Raw genomic sequence first — 16,309 nt, 5'->3', positions numbered from 1 at the left:
TCAGAGAGTTGTAAATCTGTGGAATTCTCTGCCTCAGAAGGCAGTGGAGGCCAATTCTCTGAATGCATTCAAGAGAGAGCTAGACAGAGCTCTTAAGGATAGCGGAGTCAGGGGGTATGGGGAGAAGGCAGGAACGGGGTACTGATTGAGAATGATCAGCCATGATCACATTGAATGGCGGTGCTGGCTCGAAGGGCCGAATGGCCTCCTCCTGCACCTATTGTCTATTGTCTATTATCATTCAGGTAAACCTCCTCTGCACCGTTTCCAAAATACATACATACATACATACATACATACATACATACATACATACATACATACATACATACATACATACATACATACATACATACATACATACATACATACATTGCATACATATACACACATACATGCATGCATGCATACATACATTGTATACATACATACATTGCATACATACATACACACATACACGCATACATACATGCATTGTATACATACACACATTGTATACATACACACATACATACATACATGCATACATTGTATACATACATACATTGTATACACACATACATACATTGTATACATACATACATTGTATACATGCATACATACATACATTGTATACATACATACATTGTATACATGCATACATACATACACATACATACATTGTATACATACATACACACACATACATACATTGTATACATACATACATTGCATACACACATACATGCATACATACATACATGCATTGTATACATACATGCATTGTCTACATACATGCATTGTATACATACATTGCATGCATACATTGTATGCATACATTGTATGCATACATTCATACATACATACATAGTATACATACATCCCTCCATTCTGAATTCACCTTCTCGTTTACCCTCCCCCCACCCCCAACTTAATTGTCCTATTCTGCTCCAGTCTGAAGCTGAACGGCTGATCCGTGGTGGGAGGGAATGCAGGCAGATTGCCAAAACCTGGTGTAGACAAGAAAGATCAGGTGTTTCTAATGTGAATCATCTGCCAACGAGCTGGGACGGAGAGAGTCACCAATGACATAAATAGGGGGCGTCGGGAGATGAGCGTTGTTGCAAAACGTCTTGATTTATTTAAAAGATTTATTATTTTTTTTCTCCACCCTTTGGTTACTGTGTTGCAGTTTCATTGTGTGTGTGTGTGTGTTCTTTCTTTGGGTTGTTTGTTTGTCTGTCTCTCTGTGTGCCTGCCTGTCTGTGAGCGTGGGGCGAGCGAGGGCTGTGCTCGGAGAGGTGACCATGGCTTTTTCTCTGGTAAGGAGAATTGTTACAAGGAGGGAGAGAGGGAGGGAGGGAATGCGCCAAGAGTGCGTCACGACAGTAACCAGGAGCTCACACGACACTCCGGGACAGAGGAGGAGGAGGAGAGAGGGAGAGAGCAATATGTCTGGCAAATAATCTGAATTTTAAAACAAAATGTTGTTATTAATTTGCCTCTTTCCAATTCAACTCTGAGCTCTTGCATGCAAGCTATCTTGCAAGCTGTCTCCAACTTTCAGTGCACCGGGTTTTTATTTTAAAGTGTCGCAATATTTTACCGTTTGTATGTTTTATTATTGTCTTATTCTTACCCCTTCCCGAACATGCAAGTGTGGCGTTGATCCTCCTGTATTAGTGTTGTTCCCCCTGTATTAGTGTTTGTTCCCCCTGTATTAGTGTTGTTCCCCCTGTATTAGTGTTGTACCCCTTCTCCCCCTGTGTGAGGGTGCGTTTTGCAACACTGGCTTGACAGGGGAGAGGTCTAGCTAGAGCTGATGAAAAATATTCCTGTGCCAGCAACTATTGCATCTCTCTGCTGCTGCTGTGCTCTGCATTTAACCGTCCAGCTTGCGTGTTTTAATTGCCTTTTAAAGTGAACAATGTCACGCCCTTGCAATGGCTTAGTTTTAACAAATTTTCTAATTGAGTCAAGATTGTTATATCGTCGTATGTCCCAGATAGAACAATGACTTTCTTTCTTGCAGCAGCACAGCAGAATATGTGAACCTAGTTTTAAATATATATAATGGTTTGAAATTGGCCTTGCTAGCCAAACTGAAAGGGGGACTGCATATATATATATATATAGATTTGCAAACTAGTGCATTAGATTTGGACTCCATGCACATGGGTGCTTGGAACTAGGTATATATGCAAGACTCTTGGTACAAAAGGCATGTAGAATCGTTTGTGCGTTTTATAGTTGTGTGTTTTCTTGTAAATGCAAAAAAAAGCAGTTGAGGTAGCTTGGCAAGAGGGTTTGCAGCAGTAGCTGATATCTAGCATGGGTGCATGCATCTATGTGTGTATGAGTGTATATATAAAATGCAAACCATTTGGCAAAAGGAGTGTAGAATTGTTTGTGCGTTTTACAGTTTTCTTGCAAATGCAAAAAAAAGCACAGTTGGGGAGGTAGCCGGCAAGAGGGTTTGCAGGAGTAGCTGCTGTGATGTGGGTGCATGCATCTGTGTGTGGGTTTATATATATATATATACACATACATATGTATATATAAATATGCAAGCTTTTTGGCAAAAGGCGTGTAGAATTGTTTGCGCGTTTTCTTGCAAATGCAAAAAAAAAAACAGAGTTGGAGGTTTGCCGGCAAGAGGTTTTGCAGATATCAGCTTGATATCTGGCTTGGGTGCAGATGCATGTGTTGGGTGCTCGCTCCCGCCCGCCTGCACGTGGAGCGAGCGAAGGGGCGGCGCGCGCCGGGGCCACGTGTGTTTGTTTACCAACCCACCCTGGATCGGCGACTGCAACCGCGGGGAGGAGAGGGGGTGGGAAGGGTGGGTGACCGACTAAACGACTAAATACGGCCACCGACCCAACTGGGTAGGGTGCTTGTGTTTCGCATTGTACCGCGCATATTTCCGACTCGAGCGGGGAAAGGCCGCCTGGTGTCGAAGTTATTGGCGATTGAGGCGTTGTTTGGAATGAGGGCTCCCCTTCTTCTCTGCAAGGTGGGGGAGTCCAGAGGGGGGGCGGGACGCTGGCTGGGGAGGGGCAGGGATTGGTCGAGGGCGGTGATTGACGGGCGAGCGAGCCAATGGGAGGGGGCGGCGAGGTCGCTGAGGCGGAGCTGGTCTGAGGCGGCCGCTCGGTAACGGCGCAGAGGGGCGGCGGCGGCGGGGACAGGGGGAGGAGGGCTGTGTCCGTGCGGGGCGGGGATGGGACGGCGTTAGTCAGCGGCCGAGCAAAAAGCAACGGTAATCGGAGCCGCCGGCGCTGAGACACGGTGGAGAGGGAGAGGGGGGAAAAGGTGACGATGTGCGGTCTGAGGCGAACGGGCGGACGCCGTCAGGGCGGCGGGCGGGAAGGTGTCGAGGCCCGCGGGCGCCCGTCGTGTCGCGCCCCTCCCCCCCCCCCCCCCCCGGGCGCTGGGCGGCGAGAGCGCGCCTCCCCGCGGCCGGAGCGCGCACTGTAGTCTCCCTCCCCTCCCGGCACAGGCCTGGATGGACCCGCAGGACCTTGACTGAGGCTTTGAACAGTGGACACAAAATGCTGGAGTAACGGTCTCAGCGGGTCAGGCATCACCTCTGCTGGAGAGTCGGAATGGGGTTGACACTCCTTCACCCTCCCTTCACCCATTCCCTCCCTCCCTTCACCCATTCCCTCCCTCCCTTCACCCATTCCCTCCCTCCCTTCACCCATTCCCTCCCTCCCTTCACCCATTCCCTCCCTCCCTTCACCCATTCCCTCCCTCCCTTCACCCATTCCCTCCCTCCCTTCACCCATTCCCTCCCTCCCTTCACCCATTCCCTCCCTCCCTTCACCCATTCCCTCCCTCCCTTCACCCATTCCCTCCCTCCCTTCACCCATTCCCTCCCTCCCTTCACCCATTCCCTCCCTCCCTTCACCCATTCCCTCCCTCCCTTCACCCATTCCCTCCCTCCCTTCACCCATTCCCTCCCTCCCTTCACCCACTCCCTCCCTCCCTTCACCCACTCCCTCCCTCCCTTCACCCACTCCCTTCCCTCCCTTCACCTATTCCTTCCCTCCCTTCACCCATTCCTTCCCTCCCTTCACCCATTCCTTTCCTCCCTTCACCCATTCCTTCCCTCCCTTCAGAGATGCTGCCTGACCCTCTGAGTTGCTCCGGCATTTTAAACATAGACAATAGGTGCAGGAGGAGGCCATTTGGCCCTTCGAGCCAGCACCGCCATTCAATGTGATCATGGCTGACCATTCTCAATCAGTACCCCGTGGCCGCCTTCTCCCCATGTCCCTTGATTCCTTCTCCCTACGTCCCTTGATTCCTTCGCCCCACGTCCCTTGATTCCTTCTCCCCACGTCCCTTGATTCCTTCTCCCCACGTCCCTTGATTCCTTCTCCCCACGTCCCTTGATTCCTTCTCCCCACGTCCCTTGATTCCTTCTCCCCACGTCCCTTGATTTCTTCTCCCCACGTCTCTTGATTCCTTCTCCCCACGTCCCTTGATTCCTTCTCCCCACTCCCCTTGATTCAGCTAGCCCCTAGAGCTCTATCTAACTCTCTTTTAAATTCATCCAGTGAATCGGCCTCCACTGCTTTCGGTGGCAGAGAATTCCACAAAATACTGGAGTAACTCAGCAGGCCAGACAGCATCTCAGGAGAGAAGCCGAGACCCGAAATGTCACTCATTCCTTCTCTCCTGAGATGCTGCCTGACCTGCTGAGTTACTCCAGCATTTTGTGAATAAATACCTTCGATTTGTACCAGCATCTGTAGTTATTTTCTTACACGCTTCGTTTGTTCATCGTTTTGTGTCCATCTTCTTTTCTGCATTTCCTTCCTGCACTTTGAGGCTTCCTACACCCTCCCATCCCAGGCCCATTCCAACCCACTTACAGCCACCCATCCCCTTGTTTAGCTGAAGGTACACACAAAATACCGGAGTAACTGGGGAGAAGGAATGGGTGATATTTTGGGTTGAGACCCTTGTTCAGACTGAGTCAGGGAGAGGGAGATATGGAAGGGTAAGGTGTGAAAGCACAGGTCAAAGGGGACGATGTTCAAGGAAAATGTAGATTTGTTCATTGTCTAGCTGAGGGAAGGTGACGATGAGGCATACAATCAGTAAACTTAAATCAGGACAGTGAAACTAGTCAGAACTACGATGGGGAAGGGGCAGGCAGAGGGAAAGTAAGGGTTACTTGAAGTTGGATAAATCGACATTAATAAGCTGCCCAAGCGAAATGAGGTGCTGTTCCTCTAATTTGTGTTGGGCCTCGCTCTGACAGTGGAGGAGGCCTTGGGACCAAAAGGTCAGTGTGGGAATGGGAGGAGGGGTTAGTGTTTAACAACCGGGAGATGACGTAGGCCTAGGTGGACTGCAGTTCACCAACTATATTGCACCCCCTAGCTTAACTTTCCCTGTAAAATTGCCCAACTTTTTTTAATCGTAACTAGGGATTTTTTTCTTTCAGAACAACGAGCGTGGCTCTGGACAGGATTGCTGGGATGTGCCCCGCTCCACTGAGACCCCAGCCTTGTCTACCTGCAGTAATGCTGACATCTTCCGCAGAATAAACGCAATGTTGGACAACTCTCTGGACTTCTCGGGAGTCTGCACCACTCCCATCACCAAGGGTCGCAGGGAGAATGTGGGAGGTAATGCATTGGCAGGGAATAAATGTGGTAGAATTTTTCTTTTTGCTTAGTTCCGATATACGTTGGGGGTTATGGCTGGGGTTGAGTACAGTTTTCGTCTATGTACTTGATTGAGATGGTTCATTGTTCTCGTGTAGAAGCAAGAATCGCAAGGTTTACAAAGAAGGGCACAAAGTGTTGGAGTAAGGGCAGCATCCCTGGAGAACATGGATAGGTGACATTTTTAAACAGGACGACTCGTGTCTGGATGTCTGAAAAGGTCCTGACCCGAAACATCACTTATTCATGTTTTCCTGACCTGAATTGGATTCAATTTTAGTTTAGTTTATTGTCACATGTACTGAGGTACAGTGAAACGCTTTTGTTACGTGTTAACCAGCACTTTATGTCCTTTATTGTTCTAGTGCAGCGGTTCTTTACCTTTTTGGCCCCACGCCCCCATCAGATATTCTTGGTCAGTACCGAGACCTTGAAACAAAAATTGGGGGGGGGGAAAACGGCCCAATTTATGAAAACATGTCTGCCAATACTCAGTCAATGGGATGGGATAATTTCATTTATGACCCTCGGAAACCCCTCAAACGACCCCCATGGGGGTCATGATCCCCAGGTTAAGAACTGCTGTTCTGGTGCTTTATTTTCAATGTAGAGTGTTTCACAGGATTACCAGCACCTGCAGAGATAGGCAGCGATGACCAAAACTTGGTCAGAGGTAGGTTTTGAGGTGAATTTTAAAGGGCAATTGTTCAGTGAGGGAATATCAAAGCTGGGATCCTGTGCAGCCAACTGCACAGGTAGTAATGTAAAGATGCTTCAAATTGGGATGAACCAGAGGCTGGCATTTTGGCAAATGGGAATGACAAATCACAAAAATTTCTTATAGGTGGATGCTTTTGGCTTCTGCTCCAGTAACATGGTCATTTAGAGCATGGATGCTAGGTAGGCCATTTAAATTGTAGTCTGCACATCTGATTCATTGGCTTTTAATGCGGCTTAAGTTTTCAAGACGTGATGTCCTTGTACAGTAAGAATTGCTTTACATATTCTGAAGATTTTATTGTGGTAGGTAGGTGGGAAAGGAAGCAATATCATTTCTGAACTTGAACTTAAATGTCATTAATGACTTGTGGGCTTGCAAGGAAATGGTAACATTAGTTTCCATTAATTTAAATGTTTTGGTTCTTTTGCTTCCCCTGAATTCACATTCTTTTACCCAGAGTAGGGGAATCAAAAACCAGAGGACATAGGTTTATGGTGAGAGGGCAAGGTTTAATAGGAACTGAGGCCACTTTTTCAGAGGGTGGTGGGTATATGGAACGAGCTACCAGTTGGTAGATGAGGTAGCTGCTCTAACAGTATTTTAAAAACACTTGGACAGGTATATTGATAGGATAAGTTTTGAGGGATATGGTTCACGTGGGCAAATTGGACTAGCTTGGATGGGGCATCTTGGTTGCTGTTGACAAGTTGGGCAGAAAGGCCTGTTTCCATGTTGAGTTACTTGTATTTATGTTAATTGTTGTTCATGGCTTCTAGAATTTTAAAGCAATTTGGATGCTTTGGATGTGAATTGTAGGTATGTTATGGCTTGTTTAATTTCTTGCCCATGAATTACTTTAAACCTGTAGTTGTCACTCCATAGACAATGGCAATGACCAGTTTGATGGTAAGATTTCAGAAGTGTAGATGAATTTGGCCAAGTTATGGATATAAACTAGCTTTTGTTAAAGGTGCCTGGGTGGTGATGTATACAAATTAAACATTAACATGCAGGTACTGCAAAGAATTAGACAAAACATTGGATTTTATTGCAAGAGGATTTGAGTTCAAGGGACATCTATCTTATAGGTTCCTTGTGAAACCACATGGGATCATTTCAAGTCTGGTCTCGCTACAAAAAATAGTTGTGAAAGATTATGAGAATGAAGTTTGAGGAGTTTGACCTATGACTAGTTTATAATGTGGTGACCTGACTGCAAGGTTTTTGCTGGGTGTGACAGGTTTGAAGTGGAGCTAGTTTACATTGACTATTTTGTGTGAAACTAGAATTGATCTCAAAAGGGGTGTGCCATTCAGGACAGGTGAGAAATTTCCTTGCACAGGTTTGAAATTCTCCAACCCCAGAGTGTATTTAAACCCCAGAGCAATTAAATTTTTGATATTGAAAATTATGAAAATTTAAATGTGTGGACGATGGGCCATGTTTTTGAATGATCGAGCAGGTACATGGGTCTGAACGGCTTCTTTCTGTATGTAATGGTAAACATGCCAAACCCAGCACATCAAGATTTTCTAGGTGTTTGCAGAGCTCTGACAATATAGTTTGTCTGGCTTCCAGAAGGCCTACTGAATTTAGTTTTTACATTAAATAACTAAACAGCCACTCAAGATGAGACACTTTCGTGATTGCGACCATTGATTAAACTACGTGCAAACATTGCAGTCTGACCCAAGTTTTCCAATTTGATTCATAGAGCTAATTTGTAAAATAGGCTATCGTAACACTGTTTCTGATCTATCTGTAGCCTACTTTCAGATCCCCAAGCAACTATTCTAATCCACAACACCTTCAAATTGTATACAGCAAGTTCTCTGTGCTTTCTGAAGAGAATTTGGCATATATTCAGTTGCCTGTAATTATTTTCCCTGACTTTTAAAGCTTTTAAGTTAAACTTGTCTTGTGTATCATTAAGGAAGGATCAAGAATTCTAAAAGCTGACCTAGTCTGTGACACCTGTATTTTGAGGAATAAATTGGGAACCAGTAAATGGCTATTTAACTGTTCTTGAAAATCAACACGATAATCAAATACCGTCAAAAATAATTAACATTTTCTTTGTTTTCCCAGTAGGCCTCCTATAAGTTAGTCAAGGTTGGGAATACAAGATTGTCTTCTCATTAAATGCCACATACAAGATTGTGTTCATTTCAAACTAAATGCATGTGAAGTTTATCACGTGCTCGGTCAAGGCATTTGAGATTCTCAACTTAGTTTTTCTAATCTGTGTAGTGTTTCCCTCTAACCCCTCTTGATTTCTTCTACTTCATAGTCCAAGTATGCTCTCCTAAATTTTGCCTTTTGCAGATTCTTTACTTCAATTTCTTCATCTTTCAGCTGACCAGGTCGTATGCTGTGGAATTGTCCACACATGCCTATTCCTCTCTTAATCCTTTCTCTGTGGTCCTTTGTATAGAGACCTGAGGTAAAATGAGTTTTTGAGAATAATTGCTGTCTTAGTCAAACTTGAAGATTGAATATGTTGGTGGTCAAAATCTTGTGCATTTAGATATTGGGGTCAGAATGCAGTGACCCTTTGTTACCTAACATCTTTGCTTAAAAATTGATACTTCACTATGTACCACAGCCTTTCTGGTGAATACAAGTGCATCATATTAAAATGTGCAATGCCACATACAACTTTGTTTTCAATATTGGTTTTAAGTGGGTGGTCAGCAACTGTTGTAAGTGGTGAAATGAAACCAATAGCAGTTTCAAAGGATCTTTGCCCTGCTGAACTAATTGCATCAAATGTATACCTGTGCAGCCAACATGTATATTGGTCTTCAAGCTCCACGAGCCACCTTAGCTTCGTGTGTCAGCACAATTTTATTTTATTTCTGTCTTCTCATTAAATTTTAAATTGTTTTTGACTTTTGCTAGGTGTGTTATTTTTCATATGTATATGAAAGCCATAATAAGGTGGTTGTTGAGTATTTTGAGAAGCCAACAGACCTTCAAAGTAAAATAAACATTGTAATTGGTATCATTAAAATTATTAAATTTTGTAAACTCTATTTATAATGGTAAGAAATCAACATTTTCACTGTCTGGTCCAGAGATTTATTCTCTGAATCTAATTTAAATGTCAAGGGCTTTTGTTGAAACCTATTATTTGGGCGGATCAGTGGCACTCTGTCTCATTGTGCAGCTTTCTCATGGCTCCAGCCAACCTGCTTATATTCTGACCTCTGCTATCTGTGTACTGTGTCCATAGTATCCTAATGTCCAGTAAAGATTCTCTTGAGTATCCAATGTCCAAAAGACTTGGTTAGATTAGAAACACCAGACAATATGCTGGAATCTGGTGCAACAAACAGTCTGCTGGAGAAACTCAGTAGGTTGAGCTGTGGGGGGTGGAATTATTTTGACCCCCCTCTCACCACATTAGTTGCTCAACTCAGTTCCTCCAGCAAATTGTTGATGTCGTCAGATTGATTTACTGCTGTAAATTGGCCTTTCTGCAGGTAGAGTTGGGAATAATTTCAAGGAAAATGCGGGGGTAGGATTGCTGAACTGGCCAAAAAAATGATTGGCTGAATAGCTTTCAATGATATGAAGAAGAGCTTGTCCACAATGAATGTTGAAGCTCGGGCTTTGATTCTTGCACAAGGATTCCCAAAAGTTACTTGTACTGAAGGTATTTGCACTCATTGATGCTACCTCTCAACACACTAACACTTTCCATCTTTCCTTCCCAAATGTTTCACAAACCCTTCGTCTTGTAAATTTGAATGAGTATGAAATGCACAATTGAATTGAATTGTCACAGGTGATGTCACAGTGAAATTCTTTGCTTGCATACCCAAGGTATGCAAATAGTTGCCCATAAAAGGCGCCTAGAAAGTTACAAAGTACCCCCACGCCAGGTCCCCTTTTGTTCACCCCCCATGGCGACCCCCCCCCACACCAGGTCCTCCATTGTTCTTCCCCCTCCCTCACGGCTGGTCTTCTTCCATTGTCCATTGCTGTTCCCCCATCCCTCACTGCTGGTCATGCCAGGTCTTCTATTGTCCATTGCTCTTCCCCCTCCCTCATGATTAGCTGAATTTTCAAGACTAGGTGATTTAAATTTCCCATTGTCACTTATTTTATTTCAACTATTGTACATAGACAAACTTTAGAAATTAGTTTTTGCTGCTTGGTGATCTCCCCCAACTTGAAGCTGATGGGAATCATTAATAAAATGTAAGTACAGTACAACTCAAAATTAATTTTGCAATTTGATCTATATATTTGAATAATTAATTCATCTTAATTTTAAAATTGGTTATGTAAGGTTTTGCTTGTGCAGCTTGATTAACATTTTGACTGTAACCTTCCTTAGAGGAGACCATGTCAGAGATTGTAACATTTTTATTAATGGCCAGTGCTTTCCAGCAGAATGCATAAGATGGGCCAATAAATCACAAGCTGGTGGATATGCCTGAAGCAGACATGAATTTGCACAGTATCCAAGTTCAAATCTAAATAGTTTGGTAACTACATATATTCAGCCATTTAAAATGGCACCTTGTAATTTATTGAATATTTTTCTGTATATTGTTTTTTTTGGGGGGGGGGGGGGGGGGTGTGGGTGAAATGAGCTATGTCCTTAGAGTTGATGTTGGAGGTGAGTAAATCCAAACTAAAAGGACTTTTAGCAAATTTAAATCTCAACTTATGTCAAAACTGTAGTGGGAAAGGATATTACCACTATTTCCATATGACAATAACCGCGATAGGTATGCTGAGGAAAATTGGACCATTCATTCTATAATTGAGTTGATGTTAACCATTATTTTTAGCTGATTATATGCTGCATCTAGATCTGTCACCACTTTGTTTTGAACTCCCACTGACACTGGAATGTTCAGATGAGTGCTTTCACTAGAGCTCGGAGCTAAATAAAATGTGTAAATAACCATATTCAGCTTCTGTATTTCAAAATGACAGCAAGATGGATGGAAGTTAAATAACTATTGGAAGGAATGAATCCATTCTTACAGCAACCATTTTGCATCGGTTTTGTTGACTGCATCTGGCAAAAGTACCGTTGCTTATTAGTGATTTGCTGAAGTATGAGACAGATGCTCCCCTGGCTTACGATGCTTTGACTTACAATATTTAGACTTTGCGATGGTGTAAACGGCAGCGATCCATAGTGAGCCGCAGTTCGCTTCTGGCAACGTGATCGGGTGTATTAAATGCATTTTGACTTACGATATTTTCGGTTTCCGATGGGTTTCTCGGAATGTAATTCCATCGTAAGTTGAGGAGCACTTGTAATGGGAAATTAGTTTTAAATTATTTTTTTAAATTAGCAGCTATGATCCTATATTCATGTATGCCAATACTTGATGATTAGTTCCCCGGAATTTCATTTATCTTGATCTTTTTATCTTGATCCTATCATCTGATGCATTATTTAACTGATTTTGGATGAAGAGATTTTGTGCTCTAGAGTGGAACACTTGTATTGTATTTAGTGTAACAAAGTCTGAGATTGTGTTCTGGCGTTAAGCCAAGATGGCAAACCATCTGCTTCATCCCTGTATTGCACCAGAGTAAGGACATTCTCTGTGACTTTCAAACAAAAAAAATTCAAGGGTTGTAATGACAAGAGCTTTTGGTTTCTCGTCGGGCACCCAACCTGTTGCACTTACACTTTCTGCATGCTCAGAATTATTGGAAAAGTTGCAGTTTTGTGTTCCTTGCTCTTCTGGTAAAGCATTCAACAAAGTGTAGATGTTCAAGGTTGACTTCACACGTGTGCATCTGCTTCCAGTTTTCCCACTTAATCAATCTTCCATTATTCAATGGGCCCGGTTTCATATTAAGCTTTATACTTCCTGTTTTCAAACCAGCTAGATCTCTGCATTCGGGATCCATCTTAAAGGGGTGCCGTCCTGGCTGTGATACAGGACTTGCTAATATATGGCATTATAGTACAGACTTCAGTCTGATTTGCGATTGCCAAAACTTGAGCAGTTGATTGGCAATGACACGTGATGCATTTTGAGCTGCAGGAATTTGAGAGAAATGGATCTACTAACATTGGCCTAATGAGGGGAAAGTGCTATAACATAAAACGAGACATAGAAAACAATACTATTGAACAATGTTGGCATGGATCAATACAAAGTAAGTCTGTTTGACCATTATCATAGTTGACATGAGTGGGAGCCAGTGGATGTTAATACTTGGATTTCAAATGACTTGCGATAGGGCACAATGTTGGAGATTGGCAAGATTGGCGGCACGGTAGCGCAGCGGTAGAGTTGCTGCTTTACAGCGAATGCAGCGCCGGAGACACAGGTTCGATCCTGACTACGGGTGCTGCACTGTAAGGAGTTTGTACGTTCTCCCCGTGACCTGCGTGGGTTTTCTCCGAGATCTTCGGTTTCCTCCCACACTCCAAAGACGTACAGGTATGTAGGTTAATTGGCTGGGTAAATGTAAAAATTGTCCCTAGTGGGTGTAGGATAGTGTTAATGTACGGGGATCACTGGGCGGCACGGACTTGGAGGGCCGAAAAGGCCTGTTTCCGGCTGTAGATATATGATATGATATGATATTGGAGCATGTGGAATTGAGAATATGATACTGGCATAAATTGAGAATAGATTGCTAGACAGAAACTGGGGTAAATACCTCAGCCCTTTCCAAATTGACAGTAAGACCAGTATTGCAGTTCAGCCCCAGCTATTCATGATTTGACTGAGATAATATTAATTGAATTGGTAAAATTGGAAATGTAAGTGGAATTGAGTAGAGATGACAATGTAAAAAGGTTTATGGGGATAGGGGCAAGTTGAGTTGGCAAGAACATGCTGAGTGTAATACAATGTAGAAAATGGAAATCATCAATTTTGCATAATTGAAAAGCAGTACTTAGAAATTGTATGCAAGTTACCTGAAAGCTCCGATGCAGGTACAACAAGCAAGTAAATGTGAACTACATTCACTTTTATAAGATGTTTAAGTATGGATGCCTTAGTGCAGTGATAGCATTGGTGAGACTATATGTGGTAGTGTGCACCATGGGTTTTGGTCTCTGCTTAATCATTGAGGGATTGATTTCAAATGTGGCAAGTTTGATGTAGTGGGTAAATTAGGCCTGCGTCTTCCAAGTGTTCAGAAGAATGTGAAGTGATTTCACTCAATGTTACAGCACTCGATGGGCTAGATGCATGGTGGATTCTAGAATCAAGAAATGGGCCATTTTGGTCTAAAGAGAAATTCCACCACTTAGGTGATGAATCTTTGGAATTTTCTCCTTTTGGGCTGTTTATTCATTTAATATCTAGAAATGTGTTATGAATCTAGTCTTATGGGGAGGATAGTGCAAGTTAAAGGTTAGTTATGGTTACGCTTATCTGTATTGCTAATATTACTGCTATGGGATATACCCAACCGGTTGCTATTGCTAATGGAGAGAGATCTAAAGTAATATTATATGGGTGAGTTGCAGCAACAACATAAATTGAAGAATTTGATATCTACTCTAGAAGGCTGCTACATGCCCAGATGTTTGCTTGTGAGTCTTGTAACAGGGCAAGAGGTTGCTGACAAATAGATTAGAGTGGAATGGAGAATTAGAGTGGCAGGCATTGGGGATCACTGGATCACTTCTGCAGAATTTGTGTCTAGATCTGCATGTAGGCCCTAGCCATTAAAGGCAACATTTTTGTTCAGTGTTCCATCTTATCTGACAGACTGCACCACTGCATTCGATCGTGGAACGTCTTCAAGCTGCGACCTTCAATTTGAGGTTATTGTCATTGAGCCAGAACTAAACTCGAGTTCGCACTCGGGAATCCTGTGCCCATTTCTAGTTGGTCGTCATATCTTCAGATTATGAAAACCTGTATGTAATGGATTCCTTGAGTCAATTGTGGCCACATCTTTTTGGGCTTGGATGCTTGGAGGCATTGTCTAGGCCTTGTACCTGTGCGTAAATGATCAATAAAGCTTGGATGTGGGAACTAAGAGGATAATGGTTTAAGGTGGCATTAGACCACTGGGAGCTAATTTTGCCTCTCTAAACCAGCTTTTATTTAATTACTTTAAGCAGAACATTTTTCGAGTGAGTTTACTATTTTCTAGCAATTTTCTAGCAACATTAATAATAATTGTTCCAAGTATTTTCTTAATACTTATAATCCCTACCCAAATTTTCCTAATCTGAGTAGATGATTGTATGCCTATATGTGTGTTAGATTATTATTTTCCAGATGGGTCAAAGTTGATAAACATACTTGCTTAATTGCATTTTTTTCACCAAAGAGGTTGAAATTAGGGATGCACCTCTTTCCTTAATCTGTCCCCATAAAAGGGCTGACTCTTGACTGACTTCTACAAACTTACCAACTCTCTCAATTATCTGGACTCCACTTCCATCCTGCCTCTTGCAAAGACACCATCCCCTATTCTTAATCCCATCTCTAATGCATCTGCTCCCAAGAGGATTTCTATTCTAGGATATCCCAGATGTCTTCTTTCTCCAGTAAATATGGATTCCCCCCTCCCTGCTGTCATAGCTGGGTCCCTCACCTGCATCTCCAGCTCCTCTGTCCCTTAGTTCTGCTCTTGCTGCACCCCTCTGACTCGGGGAAGCCAGAGGATTGGGACTCTTTTAAAGAGCAACAGAAGATAACTAAAAAGGCAATACGGGAAGAAAAGACGAGGTAGCCAATAATATAAAGGAGGATAGTAAAAGCTTTTTTAGGCATGTGAAGAGGAAAAAAATAGTCAAGGCAAATGTGGGTCCCTTGAAGTCAGAAGCAGGGGAATTTATTATGGGGACAAGGAAATGGCAGACGAGTTGAACCGGTACTTTGGATCTGTCTTCACTATGGAAGATACAAACAATCTCCCAGATGTTCTAGTGGCCAGAGATCCTAGGGTGATGGAGGTACTGCAGGAAATCCACATTAGGCAGGAAATGGTGTTGGGTAGACTGATGGGACTGAAGGCTGATAAATCCCCAGGGCCTGATGGTCTGCATCCCAGGGTACTTAAGGAGGTGGCTCTAGAAATTGTGGATGCATTGGTAATCATTTTCCAATGTTCTATAAATTCAGGATCAGTTCCTGTGGATTGGAGGGTAGCTAATGTTGTCCTACTTTTTAAGAAAGGAGGGAGAGAGAAAATGGGAAATTGTAGACCAGTTAGTCTGACATCAGTGGTGGGGAAGATGCTGGAGTCAATTATAAAAGACGAAATTGTGGAGCATTTGGATAGCAGTAACAAGATCGTTCCGAGTCAGCATGGATTTACGAAGGGGAAATCATGCTTGACTAATCTTCTGGAATTTTTTGAGGATGTAACTAGGAAAATTGACAGGGGAGAGCCGGTGGATGTGGTGTACCTCGACTTTCAGAAAGCCTTCGAGGTCCCACATAGGAGATTAGTGGGCAAAGTTAGAGCACATGGTATTAGGGGTAGGGTAATGACATGGATAGAAAATTGGTTGACAGAAAAGCAAAGAGTGGGGATAAATGGGTCCCTTTCAGAATGGCAGGCAATGACTAGTGGGGTACCGCAAGGCTCGGCGCTGGGACCACAGCTATTTACAATATACATTAATGACTTGGATGAAGGATTCAAAGTACCATTAGCAAATTTGCAGATGATACAAAGCTGGGTGGTAGTGTGAACTGTGAGGAAGATGCTATGAGGTTGCAGGGTAACTTGGACAGGTTGTGTGAGTGGGTGGATGCATGGCAGATGCAGTTTAATGTGGATAAGTGTGAGGTTATCCACTTGGTGGTAAGAATAGGAAGGCAGATTATTATCTGAATGGTGTCAAGTTAGGAAAAGGGGATGGACAAAAGGGGATCCGGGTGTCCTAGTGCATCAGTCACTGAAAGGAAGCATGCAGGTACAGCAGGCAGAGAAGAAAGCCAATGGAATGTTGGCCTTCATA

The 16,309-nt window shown here is 43.2% G+C and overlaps 1 protein-coding gene across 8 annotated transcripts in view; it reads left to right on the top strand.

The window, feature by feature from the left end:
* LOC144610936 (cytoplasmic polyadenylation element-binding protein 1-like) overlaps positions 1-16,309 on the top strand; it is a 191,239-nt gene that overhangs the window by 137,164 nt on the left and 37,766 nt on the right. For 2 of the 8 annotated variants that reach the window (XM_078429955.1, XM_078429954.1), the window contains exons 1-2: positions 2,855-2,992; positions 5,438-5,621. In XM_078429955.1, coding sequence (XP_078286081.1) covers positions 2,966-2,992; positions 5,438-5,621 — 211 coding nt within the window. In that variant the 5' untranslated portion in view covers positions 2,855-2,965. Of the gene's footprint in view, positions 1-1,407; positions 1,591-2,456; positions 2,478-2,854; positions 2,993-3,100; positions 3,133-3,196; positions 3,292-5,437; positions 5,622-16,309 lie in introns of those variants that run through there. The other 6 variants (XM_078429956.1, XM_078429961.1, XM_078429959.1 and 3 more) reach the window with 6 other exon arrangements.

This window comes from Rhinoraja longicauda, chromosome 38, assembly GCF_053455715.1.
Source record: "Rhinoraja longicauda isolate Sanriku21f chromosome 38, sRhiLon1.1, whole genome shotgun sequence".
In the NCBI taxonomy this organism is placed as follows: domain Eukaryota; kingdom Metazoa; phylum Chordata; class Chondrichthyes; order Rajiformes; family Arhynchobatidae; genus Rhinoraja; species Rhinoraja longicauda.
This window is presented reverse-complemented; position numbering and strand designations above follow the sequence as displayed.